This window comes from Engraulis encrasicolus, chromosome 12, assembly GCF_034702125.1.
Source record: "Engraulis encrasicolus isolate BLACKSEA-1 chromosome 12, IST_EnEncr_1.0, whole genome shotgun sequence".
NCBI classification, from domain to species: domain Eukaryota; kingdom Metazoa; phylum Chordata; class Actinopteri; order Clupeiformes; family Engraulidae; genus Engraulis; species Engraulis encrasicolus.
This window is the reverse complement of record NC_085868.1, coordinates 49,268,673-49,285,559: the sequence shown is the minus strand read 5'-3', so window position 1 is coordinate 49,285,559 and position 16,887 is coordinate 49,268,673. Positions and strand designations below refer to the sequence as shown.

At 43.6% G+C, this 16,887-nt stretch overlaps 1 protein-coding gene and 2 non-coding genes across 3 annotated transcripts in view; all 3 read left to right on the top strand.

Annotated features, from left to right (window-relative positions):
- The first annotated feature begins 4,221 nt into the window (after nt 1-4,221).
- kpnb3 (karyopherin (importin) beta 3) overlaps nt 4,222-16,887 on the top strand; it is a 32,801-nt gene continuing 20,135 nt past the window's right edge. The window contains exons 1-8 of the mRNA XM_063212369.1: nt 4,222-4,384; nt 6,343-6,423; nt 10,965-11,157; nt 11,286-11,388; nt 12,036-12,132; nt 13,376-13,480; nt 14,075-14,197; nt 16,085-16,205. Coding sequence (XP_063068439.1) covers nt 4,307-4,384; nt 6,343-6,423; nt 10,965-11,157; nt 11,286-11,388; nt 12,036-12,132; nt 13,376-13,480; nt 14,075-14,197; nt 16,085-16,205 — 901 coding nt within the window. The 5' untranslated portion in view covers nt 4,222-4,306. The remainder of the gene's footprint in view (nt 4,385-6,342; nt 6,424-10,964; nt 11,158-11,285; nt 11,389-12,035; nt 12,133-13,375; nt 13,481-14,074; nt 14,198-16,084; nt 16,206-16,887) is intronic.
- Nucleotides 9,746-9,883, top strand: LOC134460432 (small nucleolar RNA SNORA84). The gene has a single exon (XR_010037098.1). It is a non-coding gene; the product is annotated as a small nucleolar RNA SNORA84 (small nucleolar RNA).
- Nucleotides 15,636-15,773, top strand: LOC134460434 (small nucleolar RNA SNORA84). Its single transcript, XR_010037100.1, has one exon. It is a non-coding gene; the product is annotated as a small nucleolar RNA SNORA84 (small nucleolar RNA).

The following is a 16,887-nucleotide window of genomic DNA, read 5'->3' as shown; positions in this document are numbered from 1 at the left end:
CATTGAATAGAACAGTCCTTAAGTCTGCCTAGGTCTGCCTAAAGGGGGATTTCCCCTGCTCCCCCTTGCAATAATAGAACCCTGAAACAATGGGCCAATGGAACCTCTCTCTCTCTACTCTCTCTGCCATAATTGAAGGTAATGCACCATAGGGGGAGGGTCCATACCACAGGGTTAATGTGGAAGGTTGCTTAGTGCAGTGATAGCAAATAGAACAAAGCTTTTGTTAAAGCACGCCCGTCGCCATGTGAGTGTCACTGGTCATAAGAAATGAGGGAGTCCAGTTTAATGGTGTACTGTGTAATATTTTAGCAAATTCTCTCAGGAATTCATACTGCCCATTCACAAAGGTTACCCTTTTCACTAATACTTACCACCACCATCAAATTCAAAGTATTCATTATGTCTGGGAAAATTGCACTTTTCATACATGAAAACATGGATCTTCTCTATGTCTGTCCTTTTGAATGTCCAGAAATAGACATTTTTAGCTGCAAAACGTACTGTACTTTGGTCATACTAGTAAATATTAGCTTATACTTAGTAAATATTCTTTTTTTAAAGTATTTTGGGGGGCTTTTGGCCTTTATTATTACAGGACAGTGTGAGAGTAGACAGGAAACGATTGGGAGAGAGAGATGGGGCTGGGCCAGGAAATGACCCCGGCCGGACTCGAACTGGGGTCTCCAATGTAAGCCCAAGTGTGAGGGGCTTAGCGCGCTGCGCCACAGCGTCCCCTTTGCTTAGTTAATATTCATGAAAAGATCGAATTTGGCTACAGGTGGCACAGCTTCAATGAGCAGCATAGTTGCTTACCTACTCTGGCCATCATCCTACACAGTGCTCCTCTAAGGGTAGGCCTCTCCATTATGCAAGGACATAAGCAGTGGTGTATTCTACGTACATGTAGAATGCAGGTATACACTAGCCTGGTCTCCACGCAGACCCTCATGCATTTTCGCCTAACGTGAGCTCGCACAACTATCGTGTGAGAACCAGGTTAGGTATACGCAGTATACCCACCTGAAAATGTCAGGGTTTTCAGTAGGCCTATACCCACCTAAAATGGATTGATTCAATATTTAGAATAGCACGAATATATTACACCCCACCACAACAAAATGCTCAAATACTGTATAGGCCTACAGTAGACCCAGTCTACCACAAAAAAGTAGACTACACCACTGGGCATAAGTACAGAAGGCGAAGAGCTGTGTCTTGTTGGAATGGCAGCTCTTTCTTGTGGCTAACTGTTTGAGGCTGAATCACTCCTGAGTCCTGCTGAGTCAGGTCCTCGAGACGCACAGGAACTCTTTACTGAGGGTAGCCAGGCAGTCCCTTAGAAAGTGCTGACTCGATGTCTCAGTCCAAAAACTTATTTTATTTGTATACTTTTGTCTTCTTCTCAGAAAATGCAGTTGAACATACATAGTGTTGCAAATGGCAGGGAAATATTGTTGTGTGTGTTGTGTACATGTTCCTGAACTGGAATGGGATAACATCCTGTTTCTTTATGTTGTTATAACGAAAAACTATATTAGGCCTACACATGAAACAGAAAATTGTGTTTTGGCGTGTCTCCAGTCATTCTCACACACATTAGACATGACATGACAAAGCAAGACAATACACATATTGGTGACTGGGTAGGCAGTAACGTTCATGCTGTGTGACTGCTGCAGATGGGATGAAGGATGTCTTGTGTCTGTTTTTGTGTGCTATAGTGTGTTTTTATGTGCTAGCCCACCTGATGGAAGTAGTTGTGAGGAGTGATGGAGTGGGTGAGATGGGTCCTCCCTGGCTTTCCTGATCACTGCTCAGGGAGGGTTGAGGAGATCCAGTCATTTTGATGCTTGATTTAGAGTAGAGTCGAGTAGAGTAGAGTAGAGCAGAGTATCATTTATTTTTTAATAATTTCTTTATCTCGAGGGAAATTAAAGGGACACTGTGCAGGAAATGGTCAAAAAAGGTACTGCAACTATGCTGCTTATTGAAATTGGGCTGCCTATTGCCAAATTTGATCTTTACATGAACGTTTACTAAGTATTAAACAAATATTGTCTAGTATGGTCCAAGTACAGTATTTTTTGCAGCTAAAAATGGCATTTTTGGAAATCCAAAATGGCGGACCATGGAGAAGATCCCCCTTTTCATGTATGAAAAGTGCAATTTTTCCAGTCATAATGAATACTTAGAATTTGATGCTGGTGGTTCATGAAAAAGGTAACATTAGTGAATGGGCAGCATGAATTCTGGAAATAACTAATTCTGGAAATAACTAATAAACTACAAATCTCACGCAGTGTCCCTTTAAGGGAATTTACTATGCGTGTAAAATATTTTTTAACCAATGAGTGAAACAATGAACAGTATAAAGTGCAACATTGACTCTTGCACTGAACATGACATGTTTACAAGTACAGTACAGGCCAAAAGTATGGACTCACCTTCTCATTCATGCATTCTCTTTATTTTTGTGGATTTTCTTTGTGTATTTTCATGCAGGGCATCAAAACTGTGCTTGAACACATGGAGAATTACGTGCTTACCAAAAAATAGAATTCTAACTGTTGTCCAACAGCAGTGTCAGCTGTCTATCCACCTGATGTCAACACGGCACAACTGATGGCCCCACACATTTCAATAAGCTTATTTTTGTCTATTTTCAAATAAAAATGCCCAGTCAGTCATGTCAATCCTAATTGAACATTAAAGTCCTCCAATAACTCACTAGAATTGTAGAACTAGAATTTTGAGACCTAAAACCTAGTTTTAAACACTTGCCAGTACAAGCATTTTAGATACATTTCCTTGATCTGATATTGAGTCACAGCCAGTTACTTGGAGAGGTCAAACCTGTGTTGGAGGGAATCTGTGGCAGGGGTTTTCACCTAGATAACCAGCTATGCTGACCAAGTGACTCATTATCAGATCAAGAAAATCTCTCTTGTATTGCTTGTATCAATTAAAATGGACTCGACTGACTGGGTATTTTTACTAGAAAACAGACAGAAAAATAAGCTTGTTGAAACATATGAGGCCCTCAGTTTTGCTGTGTTGACGTCACTGTTTGGCATTTTTAATATTTTTTAAATAATTGTTTTTATTTTTAATATATTTTCTTCTTTTTAGTTACGCAAAACATTATACATGTGTTCATTCACAGTTGTGATGCCCTCCCTGAAAATGTACTAAGTTCTGTAAATAGCCACAAAAATAAACAGAATTAATTAAATGAGAAGGTGAGTCCACACTTTTGGCCTGTACTGTATATCATTAGTTTATTTTATTTGTGTTATTTAAATGTTGTACTAATTATACGTAGACTGTACACAAACCTGAAGGATGGCTTTAAATCTCAGTGTAGTGTGCACATAATGACAATAAAGGATTTCTATTCTACAAGTATTCTGCATACCAGGGGTGCGTTTCTCAAAAGCGTAGTTGTTAGCAGTTAGCAACTTGGGTAGTTACCAATGGGAAATTGCATTGCAAACAACAAGAAACAAAGAGTTTCAAGAAATTTACCCCAGAGCTGTTTATGTACGCCTCTGCTGCCATCTAGTGTACATACAACAACATGATGATGTAGTCAGAGCATTATTTTCTCACTGGTTCAGAGTGATGTGGCCTAAACATGACTAGCTAAATAAATACATGGCACTTTCCTTATAGCGAGTACAGTCTCTAATATCGAGCAATATTGATCATTATAACAACAACAATAATAATAACAACAACAACAACCACAACAACAACAGGGGGTCTCAATTTCATTAGGCCTAAAGGAAAGACTTGCTGACAATTTCAGCAATGGCAGATTTATAAAGTGGCTGTTACACCCATTAAAAACTAGGCTACCAGTACCACATATAGGATGCCCTTCTAATTCACAATAAGTAAGAAAATCAGATTTCTATGAGGCCTATTATTTTCAACGTGATAATCTCCCGCGCTTTCGGGTGTGTTATTTTGTTATGACATCATCTGCTCCGGAAAACCACACCCCCTGTAGCTCTTACCCGCAGTGGAAACTACCAATCCCTGTAGAGCTGCTTCTTGCATTGGCCAATAGATGCGCCACTTCCCTGATGAAGTTAACCAATGCAACCATCGTTTATCAAATGAAATATTGACCATTCATATTGCTCCAAGACATGTTTGAGCCAATCACTAAACGGCATTGGTAAAAGTGGTCGCCAATCAGCAAAGACAGGCCATTGTGTCCGGTGTGAGAGGTCGCTGCGCCTGCCGGCTTACCTTCCCTCTACCATACTCCGTTGGTCTCTTTCTGGATCCTACTGCAATGGCGGAGCAACAGCAGTTCTACCTCTTACTGGGCAACCTGATGAGCCCTGACAACAATGTCAGGAAGCAGTCAGAGGTATGTGGAAGGCTTAAAGAAAGTTTAACTGGCCGTGGATAAGTGATATGTGCTTGCCTTGATGCGCTGCTGCTTCCACGAAGCCCGTGTTTCACCGTGGCCCAGCCCACGTGTGAAGCCCAAGTGTATCACAGGATACTAGCGGGCTAACGAGCACAATTAGCCCGATTTGGACAATACTTACTAACGCATTTGTTTTAACGAGTGACCACAGACCCCAACGTTTTGTCCTGTATTATTTTTGCGTTCGTTTATATCCTCAATCATGCCAACCAATGTTTGATGTCTTACAAAGCATCGTAAAAGTTAGCAAACCTAGCCAACCGAGCTGGGCAAAATCTAGTTCCCAATACATGGATAATGCTACACACTTTCTCCAAAAAAGACTTCGGGCTTGTTTCATTCTCTCTTCGTCATAATCCCATATTATAACTTGTTGTCCTGTTCTTAATTGGGAACTGGCAAAGGAACATAACTGTCCGCTCGTAATTACTTTCGCTGTGTCCGTCAAGTGCTATGCTAATTTTAGCTGGCTACTAGCTGGTTGGAACTTGTGAGTTAGCGCCATAACTGACGTCGGGTGCATAGCATGTTAATTATGTCGCACATTTGTGAGATTTGTTTGCCCTAACGTTGAGCTAGTAATGAAGATGTGACTTTTGCATATCATTAGCAGTAATTTTTTTTGCAGTCAGTTGTTCTCAAAGCTTTACGCGGAGGTTATCCTTGGGCAGTAGCCTAACTTACCAACTTCATTTTGGGCAAGGGTACCGGGCTACGGGTAAGGTAGGCAAAGATGATTTTAGCAGCTTTCTACGTTTTTCATGCAGGCAGGGATTTCATCGCGAACCCAATACAGGCCTGTTCTGAAAGGAAATGGCAGTGTGACGCATTTTGCAATTTCCCATTATTTTGAGTCGATATCCCAACTGAAACGGCTACTGATGGACTGACATTAAAGTAAAAAAAATGTGACGGGTCTACTTATTTCAGTCACTAACTTTCGCATTAGCACCACAACCTGGTACCGTGGAGATTTTCGGTGCGATGTGTTTAAATCTTTTGTTCCCACTGTGATTAAACGTATCCATGCCAGAGCTTATCCGGCTCTGATGTGGCCAGTCGCATCATAGGAACCAGTGTCTGGGTCTTATCACGCTCATCCCCTCTCGGAGGTCAGCACTTTCCTTTATAGCGCACAATAGCTGACTGGCGCGTTACTAATGCTCATCGGAATTCTGGCTCGAGAAACGTGGCCACACTTTTTTGTGGACAGCAATAGTCACCCTGGGTGTCGTGATCTGTATGTTAATTAACTGTTCAGCCCAACTCAAGTGAGGCAGAGTGCTGCTTGCTAATTTGCCAAGCAAGTTGTGCACTCTCAGTGATGCTTTGCAAAAAAAAAACAAAAAAACCCACACCATGGCAATGCATATGAACTGCATTACAATTAGAAGTAGGACACCTCCCCAAGATTTCTTGAGCAGGGGGTTGAGTGGGGGTTGTAGTTAAGTTAGCATTTGAATGGGATTGGGTGGGCAGCAAGGCAAGTCAGGCCAGTTCTTGGTATTTGTAGGGGGAGTACCAAGCTTGGCCTCTTGTCAGTTGTCAGTGCCTAAATGTGTTCACGTTTTTGGATAGCGGCGCATACACACAACGTGGTTCCCCATTCCAAAGATATCTCTCATCCTGAACATTCCATGGGCATTCCTGAAGTATTACACATGCTGGCCTGTCTGCCTAAACTAATTTTTTCCTAAGTGTGACTCAGTGAGAAACTGAAGGCGCCCTGCTGTTTTCCAAATTTAGCTCTTGGTGTCCTTTGGAACCGGTATTAGGTTGTAACCCTGACCGCCTTTGGTGTGGGTACAGAAATATGGGGTTGTCTAAATTCATTTTCTCTTCTTGACTGTTTGATGTATTAACAATATCGTTCTTTTATTCTTTCCTTCCTGTAGGAAACTTATGACAACATCCCTGGTCCGACGAAGATCACATTTTTGCTGCAGGCAGTTCGCGATGCAGCCGCTGCAGAGGAGGTAAGACTAAGCAGCTGCCCCACATTTTGTGTCTGCTGTGCTGCTTTGTGGAAGCCGCGCAACACAGACACACACATACATACACACACACACACTCAAATCTCTTCCACCCTCCCTTTCCAGTCTCCAGTTGGTGTTTTGGGAACCACCCCTCTCTTGCCAGCGTGTTTGCGTTGACTGTCGACATTCAAAGCATTGCTAGAGGCCCAAGCTGTCTTGACTGTGTGGCATGGGAGTCATCTGAGAGTGCTTTGCAATATGCAGACTTCCGTCCTCCACTTATTCTTGTGGCCTGGCATGTTGCTGACGCTGTGCCTCCGTGGAGAAAACGACAGTTTTCCCGCTGTCAGCCTAGCCACAACAACTTTTGAGGGACTATTTCTCATTCACCATACCAATTGCAAACGAGGAAATTACATTAGAATTGTGCTTTTGCAAGATACTGAATTACATTTCTGACGTTGGTGATGTCATCATTAGGTCACAAGCAGGCAAATGAGCAAAGAAGGACAGAAGTCTGCATATTAGAATGCTCCCCAAGAGTGCTGTCTGCTTGCATGCTTGCATAGGTTATTTCTTTAAGTTGCAATTCAATCATGTAATTTCTTGCAATACTGATGTTGGTCCCCTTAATCCAACTAATTTGTGCCTGGCTAAGTTGATTCCCCAAAGTGGCCCTGCTAGTATTTCTGAGTCTTCATTGGTTTGCATAAACTCACACTTTGCTGCATTCACTATCATGCAGCAAGTTACTGTATTGTAATGACTGCACTTGGCGATATACATGGTGTGTTTTCTTTGAACACAAGATCTTAAACAGTTCCTCCCTTCCCATAAGGAAATGCAACAAGGCAGCTTTTCTTTTGCGTCTTTATGTTGAGCATCATTGTTTATGTCTTGTTTTATAGCCCTTGCATTTATTCAAACCATTGAAGGAAATGGCAAATCTAGTGTGATTAAAGAGCGTACAAAAAGAATAAGCTTTTAGTTTTTCTTCCAGGGTTTTTGGGGTAGATCCAGAGCTCAGTGGTGACCACAACCCTGTTGTAAATACCAGAGTATTGTAAAGCCAGAGTATTCAGTGTTTTGGTGGTAGTAATGTTTCTGGTAACGTCACCTTCATGCTCTGCTCGTTAGCAGTGATTTTATACTTGGGTCTGTTGCAATGGTTTTGTTGCCATGTGTGTTGAGAAAGCTCCATGCTGTATAGAGGCTCCCACTTCAAGCACGCACAGTAAATACTTACGACAAATAGTCTTCAAGAAGGAGGTTTACTAATTTTCCAAGTCGGGCTGTTGTAATTGGCATCTGTCGCACACCGGCCCTCCGCAGTTGTCCTGGAGTAATGCTAAGAAGTGTGGTAAAGTGCCTTGAAGTGTCATGTGATCCTGAGCTTTTATAAAGGTGTGGCAGCTTTGTTTTTGTCTGCACACCAGCATCCTTCCTCCCGGGTCAGATCGAAGTGTGCCTCTACTCCCCCACACCTTCCACTTCCCGTTCTGGGGTCATTCACGATGGCACCTCCTCTGGTCAGATTCCAACTCTTCCGTTCCCTGATGCATTATATTCCCTGAGTGCGTCTTAATATGGGACCTTGCCTCCTCCACTTGCGCTTGTCTCCTCGCCCCGTCTCCTGGCCCCTCCTCCGTGGAGAAAACGATAAAGTTTCCCAGCTGTCAGCCTAGCCACAACAACTTTTGAGGGACTGTTTTTCATTCACCATAACAATTGCAAACGAGAAAAAGACTCTACAATTGAGCTTTTGCAAGATATTGAAATATAATGCTGTTGTCAGTGATGTCATCATGACGAGAAGCGAGTGGAGGAGGCAAGGTCCCATATTAAGATGCACTCCCTGATGCATATCTTTTTTTCCTTCCACAGCTCCATTTAGGTTTAATAGGCGCCAATGCCCCTCTTGGCTAACCAGGCCACGCCCTCCTGGTGACGCAACACCTTCAGCGTTGCTTCTAGTCAGGCCAAGAGCAATGTAAATATCATTTCTGATCTCCAGAAAAATCGGGAACTCCACCTACTTTGTGGGAAATCAAGTCAACCAGTTGCAAACCTAGGGAGGTGGGTCAATCAAGTCAAGTCAAGTTTATTGTCAATTTCTTTACATGCACTGGTCATACAAAGAATTTGAAATTGCGTTTCTTGCTCTCCCATGCAGACATAGACTAATCTAGGTAAGGACATAGACAGTATAGACAACCATGCCGATTAGGAAATGTTAATTGATTTGCTCTTGGTCAGACCAAGTCTCCAAGAGATTTTGAAAGTCGATGATAATCAGGCTACCTCTTGGCCTCTCTATAGCAGTGATTCCCGTCCTGGGGTACGTGTATGGTGGTGCATGAGTGAAGGCGTACTTATGGTATGACATAAAATGGATCAGGCTGTACGCAAGACAAAAAACTCAAGCTACCACTTCCCCTCAGCTTATCCACAACCAGCACATCCTGTGTCTGTTCCACAACTTCACTTTTTCTTTTCGTTTAAAAAAAAAAAAAAACTTTTTATTTTTTTATTTTTTTAGGACTTTGTTTGAGATGGTATAGTGCGAGAGAGAGACAGGACACGAGTGCGCAGAGAGATGGGGTAGGATCGGCAACTTGAGGTGCACCGAAAATTCGTCCGCAGAAAATATTCGGCCGAAAACGCAAAAAAAGACACTTTCGGTTTTCGTCCGAAAGCCAAATGAGTGGCCGAATTGGAGGCCGAATAGAAAATGAATTGAAAATGGGCATTAATTAAACTTAATTTAGTTCTACTCTAATATTTGAAGACTTCAAAAAAAGATTTATTTCTTTGAAAAACATTTATTGTAAGTCGTAGATTTAAGCAATATTTTAAAAATAGTGAAAACTTTTGATAACTTTTAACTGAATTGTAATATTCAGTTTCGGTATTCAGCCAAGTGATTAATTATTATTCCGTTTCGGCCACAAATTTTCCTTTCAGTGCATCTCTATCGGCAACAGACCGTAATCGAACCCGGGTCGCCGGCGTAGCGTAGCAGCCCAGTGCCCCAAAGTTAAGAGCCACGATCAAGCCACTTCATTTCCCTTCTGTAGTTTGCACCTTCCTTTTACACGTGTAGATGATCAAGGCTCATCTGCCATCTTTGTATACCCAAAGTGAGTTGCTGTTTCCACGTAGCTGGATATTTTTATATGTGGATATTTTTTTCTCCTGGTTGCATATATATTAGAATTGTGCTTTTGCGAGATCTTGTCAGTGACGTCATCGCGAGGCCACAAGCATGCAAGGGAGTAAAGGAGGACGGCAGTCCGCGTATTAGAAAGAACCCCATGTCTTTGCCCAGTGGTTCCCTGAGACGGCTGCCCAGTGCTGATCTGTGGGGTTGTTATTAATGGGCACAAAGTGAACTCTGCGATTTAATGCATGGTGTCTGCCATCCCCGTGCAGCCCCCATAGCCCGGTTTCAGAGACATGACGATCTCAATCATGGAGTCTGCGGGTTGCCATAAGACTTTGCGTGTTATGGGTTTGGATGATTGTGACCATATTGGGGACATATTCCAAAATGGTGTTTTAGTTACTGAACCCAGCGAAGTTAACTGCTACGTGGAAACGGCACCTGAATAGCAGCCTTTTCCTCTTGCTTCATGATCACGCTTTGGATTGCTTGCACCATTTCCAGTTGAAGAACCCTTTTCAAGCTGACGAAAGCTTCTTGCAGATGCCACCCTGGACTGTGTATTATGTTGATTTAGGGGTGGTAGTTGGTTCTCCTCTTTCGGTGAAGGGAACCTGGTTAAGTCAGTGGCTGAAGTTTAACACTGCTTACAGATGGTGTATGTGCGCGCACACACACACACACACACTGCTGAATCTGCAGTATTTCCCCACTTCCTGTATTTGCAAAGGCTGACATGCTAGCTCTATTCAAAGGCTAGCCAGGAGCATTCAGTAATAAGCCTGGATAAGTTAACCTCCGTACAGTGTAGAAAATGAAGGTTCCAGGCCCTTTTAATGGGCTGATTTGCAGATTAACTCGCTGATTTACCTCCTGGTTAGCCTGGTTTAATGCCAAACCACCTATTCGAAATGCCCCACAGGTGTTGGGGGTGGGGGTGGGGTTGAGGGGGTGGTGCTCAGTTGCAATTAGGGGTGTAAATCACAGCCTACGATACGATCGATTTCTTAAAGCAGAGATTTGATTATTTATCGATACATAAGAATTTCCCGCATGTCAAAATGTTAGTCTGATTGCACTGATATAATGAACTACAGAAAATGGGCATCCATGTGGCACCAGATTCTTTAACTTCCTATTCATCATTTTAGTCCTGTTCTGGTAGCACCAGATTGTTACTTTAGAAGCGCGGAGTACGTATTTACTTTTTTGATTCGATAGTCTTAATTGTACCCGAGGGGAAATTTGTTTCGACCACCATCAAATAAGTTTGCAGCCAACATTTAGACGAAACATATAGTAGAGTACAGAAGGACATCAAGTACAATATACATTCATACACAAATGGTATTTACATGTATTGTACTCTTGTGTTCAGGTCAAGCAGATGGCGGCAGTGCTGCTGCGGCGTCTCTTCTCGTCCGCCTTCGAGGAGACGTACCCCAGCCTGACGGTGGAGATGCAGACGGCCATCAAGACGGAGCTCCTGACCATCATCCAGGGCGACGTCGGCTCCAGCATTCGCAGGAAGGTGTGCGACATCGCGGCCGAACTCGCACGCAACCTCATCGGTACGGAGCAAGTTTTTAAAAAAAAAATTTTTTTGTGCTCTTGGGCAGTCATGGGTAAGCGGTTGGGGGGTCAGACTTGTTGCCCAAAGGTTGCCTCCATTGTAACTCCCCTGTCATTCTCCAATCAGACGATGCTGGCAACAACCAGTGGCCAGAGATCCTGCGATTCCTCTTCGACTCTGTGAACTCCCAGAACACCGGCCTGAGGGAAGCTGCGCTGCATATATTTTGGTATGTTGACGCCACATACTTTTTATTTTGTTGCCATTTTTTATGCCAGCAAAGTTATTTCCAGCACACCGTGCTCTTCTGTCTTCTTGGTGCATCTCTGAGAGCGGTCCATTCCCTCATTGCTTGATTTCTTCAGTTTTTCTTCTTTCTTTTTCTTCTTGTTCCTTTTTTTTCTCCTTTTTTTTTCTATTTCATGCCAGCAACCAATGATGGGCAAATTGATACACTAGTAGTAGTTACAGTCTAGGGACACGTGTACCAAATGACCTTGTTTTACCTGTCCAAGTCAACCAGGTGATCATTCAACCAGCCAATCACCTTGCAGGATTGGTACAGGTAAAGCCAAGTCATTTTAGAATATGTGGCACTGGATTTTGGACTAATGAATCCATTTTGCCCATCTCTGCCAGCAACCACCAATTACATACAGCACATCATCATCCTCATCATTCCTTAACGTGAAATGCACATCGCTGTTGGGATCTAGCGTGGCCGTAGCATCACAGGGCGCCGCCATCTTGTCAAAACTCATTAATTTACCTGCACAATTGGAGCGGTCAAAAGCCATTTCAAACTTCAGCGCTAACCCTGTTGCATTAGTTTTGTCAAAGTACACTTGACTTGACTTGACTGATCATTCCTTTCAGGAACTTCCCTGGTATTTTCGGCAACCAGCAGCAGCATTACATGGAGGTGATCAAGCGCATGTTGGTCCAGTGCATGCAAGACCAGGAGAACCCCCAGGTGAGTTGGACCAGAGATTCTTTAATAGAGGTATGCCAACATAATAGGTTTCTATGGTTTCTATGGGCACCTAACGCGACCAGGTTCCGGTCTGCCTAAAGGGGCGTGTCATAATGCTCCTACAATGAATAGAACAGTCCTTAGGTCTGCCTAGGTCTGCCTAAGGGGGGCCATAATAGAACCAGGAAACAATGGGCCAATGGAACCTCTCTCTCTCTCTACTCTCTCTGGTTGAACCTATGCAGCAGTAGCAGCCCACTTGGAACAGTTTTTTCCCTCCTTGTTCCTATTTGATTACAATGTACTGTAGATGGGCTGTTTTTTTTTTTTACCTCCGCCAAGGAGGTAATGTTTTCGGTTGCGTTGGTTTGTCTGTCTGTCAGCAGCATAACTCCAAAACTAATCAATGGATTTGGACGAAACTTGATTGATAATGACCCAAGGAACAAGTGATACAATTCTGGTGGTCATCCGGATCACGAACCGGAACCAGGACTTTTTGAAAGATTCTGACGGCAGAGTTACTCAAAAGCTAATCAACTGATTTGGACAAAACTTTGTGGAGTTGCTATTAATGACCCAAGGAACAAGTGATTCAATTTTGGTGGTGATTCGGTTCACAAACTGGAACCAGGACTTTTGCAAAAATTCTTAACCATTGCTGGCCTATATGTCTAGACGCCCCTAGTGATCAGAAATTGAATAGCGGGGACTTCACAAAAAAGAAGGCAGAAAGACTTGGATAGTCAAGCAGGGAGATGGGTGGTCAAGCAGGTTCCTTGGCGGAGGTCTGCGCTCTGAGTGCTTCTAGTTTTGTTTTGTTTTTTAAATTGTTTTTGTTTTTTCAAAATATTTAACACAAGTCACATGTCCTCAGTAAATCATACAATCAAACATGGTACTACGAATAAATATAATCTACCAATCCCTCCCTCCTTATGCAGACTACAGATTCTAGAATATATGTATTCTGTAATAGGGTAGCACACTGTTTCCCAACCTTTCTTGTCTTGCGTACCCCCTAAGCCTTTTTGTCATACCATGAGTACCCCCTCAGTCATGCTCTATATCCCAATGTGACTATGCTCCATACATTTTTTCATTTTTTCCAAGTACCCCCTGTAGTGTGCTCGCGTACCCCTGGAGGTACACGTACCCCTGGTTGGGAAACACTGGGGTAGGGGAACAATGTTTTGAAGGATCCTTTTTAACGAGACTTCCTCCTTGCCTTCTCCCTCCACAGATCCGCACTCTGGCTGCCCGGGCCACCGCCTCCTTCGTCCTGTCCAACGAGGGGAACACCGCCCTGCTCAAACAATTCTCCGACCTGCTGCCCGGCATCCTTCAGGTGTGTGCCCTGAGCTTGACTCTCTCTTACCCAGTTACCTGCTCTGTTAGTAAGAAACGTAGTTAGGTTGCCTTGCAGTGTTGCCCGTCCCTGATTGGTTGGTGGATGTGGTGTCAGATAAGGCACACAGCAACTCCACAGGTGGCACCCAGGGGAGGGTCTTCCATACACTCTCTGATGACCACCTCGTGGACACACACACACGCACACACACACACACACACTGTGTGTGTGTGTCTAATATGCTCGGGAAGCACGTGTGTGCAGAAAAAAAGACTTTGTTAGAAACATGACATTTTGTAATAATGTCCCACCTTTAAAGGCTTTGTCTTTCCATTATTCTCAAATTTTGTAGCTGGTGTGTCTCTCCGGACATTTGTTACATTGCATTACAAGCAGAAGCCACTTGCATCACATTAAGCAGATGCCTTTGACCAAAACATTTTTTGTTTTAAACATTTGTTTGAATTCATGTAGTCATGACTGATGTCTGCAGCAGGTCATGTTTTGTTGGTCTGATATTGTCTGGGTGCGTGTTTTGATCTCTATTGGGGGAGATGAGGTGACCATTCTTCTCTCCTGTGTTCTCTGCAGGCGGTCAATGAGTCGTGTTACCAAGGTGATGACTCTGTGCTCAAGTCCCTGGTGGAGATTGCAGACACGGCGCCCAAGTACCTGCGCCCACACCTGGAACCCACCCTGCAGCTCAGCCTCAAGGTCAGTTGGACACCAGTTTAGGGATGCACCGATACCGGTATCGGTATCGGCTCCCGATACTGCTCATTATACTCATACTCGTCAAGCACTTGCCGATACCAGCTATGAGTACTACTATTACTCAAAACAATGCAAAATCTTGTCATGTTCTGTGGACTTGAAATCAGCATGGAAAAAAGTGCCACCTCATACATTCACTAACATTTAAATCTACATGGAAATGGACAATAAAAATATTCCACGGGTGGAAAAAAACAAGGCCATGCATTTATTTTCATTGTATTTTGGTGGTAAAAGGTATCGGTATCGGTACTCGGTATCGGCAAGTACACACATTAATGTACTCGTACTTGTATCGGTTTTCAAAAAAGTGGTATCGGTGCATCCCTACACCAGTTATAATAACTAAGTGCCGGAAAGGGGGATGCAGTGGTCCATTTGCATCCCCACTTTTGGGCGCCCTAAAGGAGGCTTTCTTAACATTGGGCACGATCGTGATGAAGCAGTGCTGCTTTTGCTAGGTAGTGGGTGGGCATGCGCACTTTCCCGTTTTGACGCATTCTGGTTAGAAAATTCTAAGCTGAATGCATCAAAACAGGAGAGTGCACATGCCCACTACCTAGCAAAAGCAGCACTGCTTCATCACGATCGTGCCCAATGTTACTGCTGCTGTACTCCACTCAAGTCGGATGTTGCCTCTTAGTTTATCCTATCTGCATGTTTTTAGAGTGTAATCCCCTTACTAGTGCCCCATTACTTGTCAGTGACTTGTACATGTTTGTAGACATTTAGCAACAGATCTGCCTAGAATTTAAACCCCATTCGTTATAGCAGCAGGCCTGCTGCACGCTGTTCAGCAGTAGTGTTCAAAAGCCTTGTGATGTAAAGGCACAAGACAAGGCTCTCTTCTTTGGATGCAACAAGTAGCTTCTGTGCACACAAAACAATGTTGTGATTTCATGCTCTTTGGAGGAGCGTTTGTCCTGCTTGACCCCTGTTGTCTGTTCTGTAGTCTTGGTGTGTGATGTTCAACTCTATAGGCCCTTCCCAATATGCATGCTAATGTCCTCCACCTGTTCTTGTGGCCTCGTGTTTTGTTGATGCCCCACCTCTGTGGAGTAAACCATTTCCCTACTCTCAGCCTAGACACAACAGCCTCTTCACTCATTATACAGATTGCAAATGAGTAAATAACGAGTACTCGCACACAAACACAAACTAAACATCATGTCAGGAGTCTGCCCTGGGGCAAGGCCAGCTCAAGCATTAGTCTAGTAGATACTCTCGAAATATGTATGTGTATGTATTATAATATGTATAATGTATATATATATTAGAATTGTGCTTTTGCAAGATCTTGTCAGTGACATCATCGCGAGGCCACAAGCATGCAAAGGAGGACGGCAGTCCGCATATTACAAAGAACTGTCATGTCTTTGCCAAGTGGTTCCCTGAGACGGCTGCCCAGTGCTGATCTGTGGGGTTGTTATTGATGGGCACAAAGTGAACTCTGCGATTTAATGCATGGTGTCTGCCATCCCCGTGCAGCCCCCATAGCCCGGTTTCAGAGACATGACGATCTCAATCATGGAGTCTGTGGGTTGCCATAAGACTTTGCGTGTTAAGTTATGGGTTTGGATGTTGGTGACCATATTGGGGGCATATTCCAAAATGGTGTTTTAGTTACTGAACCCAGCTAAGTTAACCCCTGGTGTGTTGTAAAACTCTGTTTCAACCAGGATTTTTGTTACCACTTATTTTGCATGTCTGAGGGGTGACAATTTTTTTTATCTGGTTGTCCTGCTCTTAAGTTATTTGAATGGATTGGCTTTAACCTACTCCTTCAGTGTAGTGTTTTCACATCTGTTTGTCCCGTTCTGCCCGCAGCTCTGCGGAGACACCAACCTAAGCAACACACAGAGGCAGCTGGCTCTGGAGGTCATCGTCACCCTGTCTGAAACAGCCGCCGCCATGCTGAGGAAGCACACTAACATCGTAGCATCGAGCGGTAAGGATAAATATATTCGACCTCTTCCTCATTTCTTTTCACTTTGATATGACTCTGGCTTTGGGAGGTGGGGGAGGCATGCTGGGGCACAGCGTGCAAATACACCCACACTATACAAGCATCAGTGGCAATGGGGACCCAGCTCCAAATCTGGCCTGGGTCATTTCCCAATTTCCCAATATTTCTCTCCTTCTACGTTCCTGTCATCATTTTCCTATTTTGATAAAAGGCAAAGGTCAAAAATACTTTTGGAAGGATATGAATCTGACATCAACTCTGCTTTCTGCCACACTATGCCCGTCTATTTCCTTCACCAGCCCTTTGCTGGACACAGGGCTGCACCACTGTTTGATCACGCGTGTTTCCTGTAGTCATTTCCTGTAACACAAAGGTTGATATCTTGCCCAATTTGTGCATTGGCTGTTCGGAGTGGCTGCCCTCAAATGTTTCTGTATAAATTGATGCCCCTGTGATCGATTGGGAGCTGGCCCAGTGCTCTTTCTAGATATTAGAGATATACCGGATCCTGATTTTTAGGATCCTGCCGGATACCGGATCCACTGCTTAAGATCCTGCCGGATCCGGAACCGGATACCGGATCCTACGAAAGGGTTGAAACACATAGCCTACTCACACATGTGGGCCCTTTTTATCACGTTGGCTCAAACTATTTTGACTGAAA